The sequence below is a fragment of the Lathyrus oleraceus genome, chromosome 2 (assembly GCF_024323335.1).
Source record: "Lathyrus oleraceus cultivar Zhongwan6 chromosome 2, CAAS_Psat_ZW6_1.0, whole genome shotgun sequence".
NCBI lineage: Eukaryota > Viridiplantae > Streptophyta > Magnoliopsida > Fabales > Fabaceae > Lathyrus > Lathyrus oleraceus.
Genome location: NC_066580.1, coordinates 6,519,312 through 6,527,633, shown reverse-complemented (window position 1 = coordinate 6,527,633; position 8,322 = coordinate 6,519,312). Strand labels below are relative to the sequence as shown.

General features: G+C 35.9%; 1 protein-coding gene across 1 annotated transcript; it reads left to right on the top strand.

The window, feature by feature from the left end:
- The first annotated feature begins 1,113 nt into the window (after positions 1 to 1,113).
- On the top strand, positions 1,114 to 8,296 carry LOC127117563 (GBF-interacting protein 1-like). Its single transcript, XM_051047622.1, has 9 exons — positions 1,114 to 1,374; positions 1,844 to 1,887; positions 2,478 to 2,577; positions 3,021 to 3,150; positions 3,572 to 4,176; positions 4,690 to 4,939; positions 5,681 to 6,032; positions 6,932 to 7,372; positions 7,571 to 8,296. The coding sequence occupies exons 1-9, from the start codon at positions 1,203 to 1,205 to the stop codon at positions 7,859 to 7,861; spliced, it is 2,385 nt and encodes a 794-aa protein (XP_050903579.1). The 5' UTR covers positions 1,114 to 1,202; the 3' UTR covers positions 7,862 to 8,296.
- The last annotated feature ends 26 nt before the right edge of the window (positions 8,297 to 8,322 follow it).

Genomic DNA, 8,322 nt, shown 5'->3' with positions numbered 1-8,322 from the left:
CTTTAGGTTTCTTTGTGTAAACTCCATTTTGGCAAAATTCACATACACATGTTTTGACTAAAACCCTAATTTTGGGTCAACTTCCCAAGGACCTAACTCACTCATTTTTTATGATTTTGAGGTGGGACCAAGTGAATTGGAAAGTTTGAGATGTCTACTTCACTTGTTATGTTGGACAAAATTTCATAATTCTAAAATAAACACATGTGATAATACAAAACATTATAGGTCACATAACAATTAAAATGTGAAAAAGTCCAACTTCAAGTGCCCATAACTTTCTCATAAAAAATCCAAATGATGCAAAATTTAAGTCCAAATTCATTTTATTGAAAAGATCTACAACTTTTATGTTGAAGGTTTTGTCATTTGAGGTTTTTATCATTTAAACAGAAGGGCTTGAAGTTGGTCCATTTTGGCAAAATTCACATACACATGTTTTGACTAAAACCCTAATTTTAGGTCAACTTCCCAAGGACCTAACTAACTCATTTTTTTATGATTTTGAGGTGGGACTAAGTGCATTGGAAAGTTTGAAATGTCTACTTAAATTATTATGTTGGACAAAATTTCATAATTCTAAAAGAAACACATGTGATAATACAAAACATTATAGGTCACATAACAGTTGAAAAAAATCAGAAGTCCAACTTCAAGTGCCCATAACTTTCTCATAAAAAACTCAAATGATGCAAAATTTATATCCAAATTCATTGTCTTGAAAAGATATACAACTTTCATGTTGAAGGTTTTATCATTTGAGGTTTTTTTTGAAGGAGTCGCCAATTGAATTGTCGACTCCTCTTAAAGCCTACACATAGGCGCCAATTGGATTGGCTAGGGCACCTGCCCTAGCCAATCCAATTGGCGCCTCCATTCAAGTTTTAAGAGGAGTCGCCAATTCAATTGGAGACTCCTTCTAAAAGAGGGGTATTTTGGGAATTTTTCTGAAACCAGGGATATTTTGGGATTTTTTTTGAAAAATTAGATTATTTCGATAAAAAAGATCAAAAAAAAAATGCAACCCTAATTTCAATTAAAAGTATAAAATATAAATATAAATAAAATAAATAATTTTATTGTATATTTGAGATTTATGATATGATACGGGTATATACCGAACGTGAATGTTTTCTCTCTCTCTCTTGTAAAAACACAGAGGCAGTAGTGTCCCTCCCTCTCTCTCGTGTTTCACAGAAAGAATGAGCGGCGGTGGTGGCGGGTCTAGGGTTCCGATCCCCAACAATGTACGGAATACCATCAATGATATCAGAGAGATCACCGGAAAACAGCACACCGACGATGAAATCTACGCAGTCCTTAAAGAATGTTCTATGGATCCCAATGAGACCGCTCAGAAGCTTCTCTATCTAGGTTTCTTTTCTCCTTCCAATACTCTTCGATTTTTCAGTATCTGCTTTTGTTATTCACTAATTCAACATGTATTTGTTGCAAGTTTGAAGCTTCACTTCACTACCCTTTGTAGGGTTTAGTTGTTATTGTTGCACATGCTTCTCAAATAATGGCTGAATTGAAGCATTATGTGCCACATACTCACAGGGTTTTAAAAAACGGTCGCGAAGGTCTTTAACCTAATTTCGGTCTGTACAGGTATCACGACACTAATTGCCGTCGTCGCCGTGTGAATTAACCATGATTTGTTTTTTAACATAAAAACGGTGATAAGAGTATTTGCGATACCATTTTGTCGCGGTCCTTTTCGTGTTCACGGCCCTTTTTTAAAACCCTGCATGCTCATTTATAATTTCTCGAAAAGAAACGTGTTTATGGCATCTGAGATATTTTGAGTTTGTTTTTCTTTGTTTTGATTTTTTGGTTGCAGATACTTTTCATGAGGTAAGAAGGAGGCGTGACCGGAAGAAAGAAGTAAGATTTTGTTTCTTTGCCTTCGTGTTTAGTTTACTTCTGTTTTACTATCACTTGCTGTGCAATATAATGTGTTTGGTGTGTAGATTTGTAATTGCATTCGAAAGTTAGGTTGCTTAATCTGATTGATTTTTTATACCCAAATAATAAATTCAGGTATCCATCTTTATGTGTTAATGAGTAGATCAGTTGGAGTGGATGAATTTTTTAGTTGTTTTAGCCCTTAATCGAAGTTTAGCTATTTTGTTCATTGTTGTAACCTGCTGGGTAACCTCTTGTATCATGAGCTCACTTGAGCTGCCATTGTGTCATATTATGAACAGAGTGATTCGGAGACTATGTTTAAGTTAATATAAAAATTCTCATTTTCCTCGACAGTCTGAATATGCGTGGTCGCAATAGGTATTTGATTTCTGCCATTTAGGGTGCACTGTCTAATCTTACAATATCACTTGCAAATTGTAAAAGACCTGTTTTGTGTTTTGCAGTGGGTTTTATGCGTATTTTTGTGATTGCACAAGTCTAGTTGTTTACACAATTTTCTTTAACATTTATTAAGTTGATTGATTTTTTATAACTTGACCTTGTAGGGATCGAGCAGCAGGGTTTCTGAGGAGTCTAGATCAAGGCAACGTGTGCAGGGGAGGGGGGCAAGGGGAGCTTCATGGGGCTATTCCTCAAACTTTTTTGGTACAATTTTCATGCTTTTTTTAAAAGGCTTGGTAGTTGGATTTGTTTTCGTTTTCCTCTGTTTCGTTTATGAAGATCCTTTCCCACTTAAGGTCATCTAGAAACCATCTGTCTGTAAAATACTTTTGGAATGCAACACTAGTTAGTTGTGTTATTTTTTTAATGATTTTGTACACTAGGTGGTTTTTCCCTCTAAAACAATTTATGAGATATTTTACCTAAGCCCTGCAAGTTATACTTCTGTTTTGTTTTGCATGAGCTCTATTATACCCCTTTTTTAATCAACCATGATGAAATAGAGTAGCACTCTGTCCCTCTTTTTTCTTATGGCGCTACTGCAGTTATCTTTTGCATAGCACAGAGATCTTTCCTATGCATCATACAATTTCCTGCTACTTTATTACCTCATTATTTGTGACATTTCTTTGCAAAATCTCTTTTAGATGGTGGTGGCGGGAGGAACTTTGCTAATCGAAGAGAAAATGGAGTCCATCATATTACAGAGAGAACTAATATTTCCTCTACACAGTCAGATTTAAAGAAAATAACTAATACACCACCTCAAGCTTCAAGGTTGTAATTTTATATATTTTTTAAACTTGTTTTTCTTACTATTTTATCTCTGATGATAAGAAAATGTAATAGTGGAAAGAAAAGGTTTATTAGTTTCTTGTTTAATGCTAAAAGAAAGGCCATACAAAGAAAGAAGTCAATGAACTAAAGAAAAAAAGTACAATGATAATTGATATCCCTATTGTGTTTTGTTTGTTTGCATCTAAAGTTATAACCAAATCTTGTATTGATGTAAAAAATGTTGTATTGGGTAGGCCTTTTACAAAACTTAACATTAGCACTCTTTATTATTTCATAACTTAATGTGTAATAACTACAATATTGAAGCAATTTCCTACTTGATTTTTGATTTACTGAGAGTTTATTTGAAAAGCAGCTTGCATGAGCAGATTGATAATATCTCATGATTCTTCAATTGCAGAGTTTTAGCTGTTGTACCCCATAGTGCTGCAAATCCATCCAATGGGAAGTCTGGTCATGGTTCTTCTAGCCAATCTCTAAAAGGGAGTGTAGTCAGTGTCCCTAAAACCAGTTCGGCTGCTAATGACACTGTCAATCAAGAAAATATCCAACCTCAAGCTGCTGTTGCTGTTGCAGCAACCACTTCGCCTAATGAAACCGTCGGCTCAATTACACAAACTGACCAAGGAAAATCTTCAAGTTCTGACCAAGGAAAATCTCTATCAAGTTCTGATCAACATCAAATTTCTGTATCCGGTGTTTATTCCCCTTCTTCAGATTCTGTGCCAGCCCAATCTATCGCCCAGAATCCTGGTGTTGGTGGTGCCATCAGTAGGGAAGTAGGGAACAACTGGATATCTGCCGGGCCAAGTCATGTTGAAGGAAACAAACTTGAAGAAGCCGATGATTTATCACCATCCAAGAATGAAAAGTCCAGGTCAATGAATTCAACAAGCAACCCAAATGCCATACAGAAGTCAAATGAAGTTGAATGTTACCAGTTATCTGATCCCTTGCAACTCTCATCCTCTTTATCATTGAATAGCTCTTTGAGATCACCTCAAGGTAAAGTTCTTATTCTATATTTGTTAAATCTTATAACAAAGTTGTTCGACATCCTGTTTCCATCTAAACACTTTCTGGTATAGGTTGTAACCTTGAATTTTTTAATCCAAACAATTTCACTAGATGGATACCATCACGGTTTTCCCTAGTATTGAAGGAGAGTATTAACCCTCAAACGATTAACTGAACTGAAGTAAATCCCACATGGTCTAGAAAAAAGATGGGGGAGAAACCTTTGAAACCTTTTCTGAAGATATTTTAAGAGGAAATCAGCCTGGTTGGTGCCTATATTATAGTTTAAACACTAACTGTCACCTGTGTTATGGATTTTTCTCAATCAGTTAACTCAGATTTAACGTGCTGAAATCCTGTACTTTAACAAATCGTACTGATAATTTCCAGAGTCACCATAAATTCTGTTATTTATATGTTATTTTTTGCTCTATTATTGTTGTTGTATCTCTAATTGTGTACTCTTGTAATCATAATAATGCCCTTTCGGTTTGTTTGCAGATGTTTCTAAGACAGCCGATGTCACAGAAGTCTCAGCTTCAGAACCTCATGTGCAATCAACTGAGTTGAGGCAACATGTTACTTTTCCAAACCATTTCCAAGTGCCCGAGGCTTTTAAAAGCGGTCTGACATTTGGAAGCTTCGATACTTTTGGTCCAAGTGAAAGATCTTATAGTGTAACTGGTTGTGACAATAGCAGTTTTCCCACTCCTGAAACTTCTCCAGGGAATGATGAAGCTGTTACTTCTAGGTTTGTAGTTTATAGGATTCCTATGTGTTTTTTTTGGCATAGCAAATTAAAGATCTATTATATATTTTTCTTTCCTTCTCATGCCTTTTAAATGGTATAAAAATGATAGTTGTGTTTACTTAGATTTGTTTTCTTACATTAAACCTCTTCGTTGAGGGTTGTTTGAGAGTAGAGAGGAGAGGGGTTTGATGGGATGGGATGGGAAGGGAAGGGGAGAAGGGAGGTCAGTGTTTGTACTGGCGAGTTTTTGGGAGGAGAGTGGTGTGGAAGGCTTATGGCAATTTTTTGTTTGTTTGTTTGAGAGTATTGTAAAAAAAGGCAATGATATGTTTTTTGTTGCTCTCCATAACCCTCCAAAGTCTCCCCAAATTCATTTTTTTAGTTACCCCAGTTAGGGGTTTTAATTCCATGGAGGAAATTTAACCCCCATGCAAGGTGTAACTATTCTCCCTCCCCCTTCCATTTTCATCTCTCTTTCCCCTCAAACCATGCCCTCCCCTTCCGATTCCCACACAAACCCCAAGAATAACTATAATAAACCTCAAAGTTGGTGCTATAAAGGTGTACAGGTTCTCTTAGGTTGTAGTATTTTACCTCTTTCAAGACCTAGTCAAGGTTATTATTCCTTAAATGAATTATTTTCATTGCGTTGATTGGTTGATCTTTCTATTACCAAAAGCTATTTCTTGTTGGCGAGCTACTGTAATCTATGTTTTGATGGTATTTCTTGTTTTAATGTAGCAACCAAAGTGCGCCATTGGCTGAACACAACCAAAGTGCGCCATCGACTGAGCATAACCAAAGTGTGCCATTGACTGAACATGGAGGTCATGTTGATTATGCACATTCTTCATCTTATCTAGTTAAAACGACACTGGCTTCAGAAGGCATTTCTATAACTGATAATGATTCAAAGATTGAGCAGCCAAAGCAGGAGGTATTGTTAACTCCTGAGGGCCATCCGATTCTGACTGTTCAAAGTGCTCAAAACTATGGTTTGAATTTAATGTCTACCATGTTAGGGACTCAGCAAGTTCAATTTGACGGTAGTGAGCTTCAGGCCCAAGAAACACCACACTTACCTTCATTTGTTGTAAGTTCCTCCATATTGCATTTTTTCTTAAGATTTTCATTTACTTATATTTATTGAAATTATATTTCCCATGTTTTTTAATACTATCCTTTTGGTTTGGTGTTCTGTTATTGGCTTGTATCATAAGGTTGGAAATGTTAATAACTTTTCTCTCAAATTAATTTGTTTAATATTTGTAATTTTTTATGTATGATTGGAAATCTATGTTTTTCTTTATGCTAAAAGCTATTTGCTCTGAAGTTGATTTCCTGGAATTTGGAAACTCTGCAACAAATGAAAGTGTCATGAAAAGAAAGGGCGTCATTCTAGCTGGTCATTCCTGCGCTTATATATTCTGAAATTAAGTATATATAATGCCATTGATATTGTTTGCAGGTTCAATTCTATTATTCAGTATTTTATTTTTTGACAGGCATGGAATGTGTTATGTATGTCTAAAACAAACTAAGTTTATCTTTGCAGTTGGTTTTCTTATGTAGAAATTTAGACATAAAGTTAGCTACTGGTCAATGAAAAGGCATGTAATAGTGCCAACTGGACACTGATCCATGAAAAAGAATGCAAGGAAATCAAATATCTTACAAACAATAAAATTAAGTTTAAGTTTATCTTTGCATTTTGTTTTGTTTATCAATGAAAAGGAATGTCAATTTATTACTAAGTATGGAAGTTGTAAGAAAATTGAATTACAAATAATAAACTTAAAGATTAGAAACCAATTGGTTCTATTATGTTTCAAACACAAACTTAAGTTTATCTTTGCAGTTTGTTTTCTTCAGAAGAAATTTTTACGTTTTTGATTTATTTGATTTCTTTATATGTAATTATGAATGCATTTATTTATGTATTTATACATATTTATTTCCCCTAATATCTCTGCAATTCTTTCAACATTACAGACTGCAAGTTCACAGGCGGTGTCCCCCAGCCCAACCCCACCTCTACAGAGCAATATACCTGTGTCTCCACAGGCAGTTTCTTATTTTAGGCCACCATACCCAGCTAACTTCTTCCCATATGGCCCCTATTACCCCCCAATTTACGTGTCTCCGATGCATCAATTTTTAAGCCACAATGGTTTCCCTCAACAGCCATCAGCAGGCAACATGTATCTACCAGCCGCCACTGCAGCTGCTGGAATCAAATTCCCTCAACCACAATTTAAGGCTGGAGCAAACACAGGAAATATGACTCATATTGGAATTCCTTCTGGATCATTAATGTCTCCACCTGTTGGGTATGCTCCTGCTCCGACAGTGAATACCGGAAGCTCCGCTGGTAATGAAAATCTTGCAGTGTCTCAGTTGAAAGAAAACCAGATATATACAACTGGACAACTGGTTGGTTTTACTCATTGCTGTGTTTTATTTTCTTTCCCATCCGTGCCTATTTGTTTATAAAATAAATAAAAGAATGTTGCATAATTAAGTGCTATGGGGTCTCTTTGGCTTCAACAGTATCAAATATTATTGAAATACTTGGATTTTCTGTAGTTACTAAACTTGTTTGTTTTCTCGTTGTTTCTTTTTTTGCTGCAGAGTGAAGGTTCTGCTGTGTGGATACATGCACCAGGCCAAGATATGTCCAGTTTGCAACTTAATTCTCTATATAACCTTGCCCACCAGGGACAACATCTCACCTTCCCCCATACACAGGCGGCTCCCGGAGCATTTCCTGGTATCTATCAACCAGGGCAGACAGTAGCTTCACCTTCTACCCTATTGCAGCAGTCTCAAGCTGTTGCTGCCCCCGTTGAAAATGTAGGTCCTCCTCCCGGATCTTATCAGCAGCCTCCACCCGCACAGATCAATTGGAATTCTAATTTTTAGGATGGAAACATTTTCTTGATACCATAATTTTCAAATGCAATATTTGATGTGCTCAAATCCACGAAGAATGAACATTGGCCTGATCTGAAGTGTAAATAACAAATGTGGCCAAAAAATGAGAAAAGAAAGTAAATGTTGTGTTGGTGCTGACGGTTTTGAAAGGTGCTAGTTGCAGGGTTTTTTGTTTATTTATATTTTTCGAGGCTTCAGTTTATTCATGCCTCACATGTTCTTTTGCCCCTTAGAAACATGTAGTTGTTGCTATAAGGACCTTAGTAATAGTTCAATAGAGGTGGTGAGATTTTTCAATTTTTCCGTTCTCAATTCTCACCTGTATACTACATTCTGATAGCTTTAGACATTGGATTATACTGTTCTATATGGTTATTGAGAATTGCAGCATCTATTTTTCTTCAGCAATACATTTCCTTTGTATGTGGGAGTGCATGTGGATATGTTTA

Bases quoted from the DNA above. Each gene is read 5' to 3' on its own strand.
- LOC127117563 (XM_051047622.1), top strand. From the start codon at position 1,203: ATGAGCGGCGGTGGTGGCGGGTCTAGGGTTCCGATCCCCAACAATGTA. The intron at 3,151-3,571 runs GTTGTAATTTTA...CTTCAATTGCAG, and splicing joins ACACCACCTCAAGCTTCAAG to AGTTTTAGCTGTTGTACCCC. The intron at 6,033-6,931 runs GTAAGTTCCTCC...TCAACATTACAG, and splicing joins CACACTTACCTTCATTTGTT to ACTGCAAGTTCACAGGCGGT.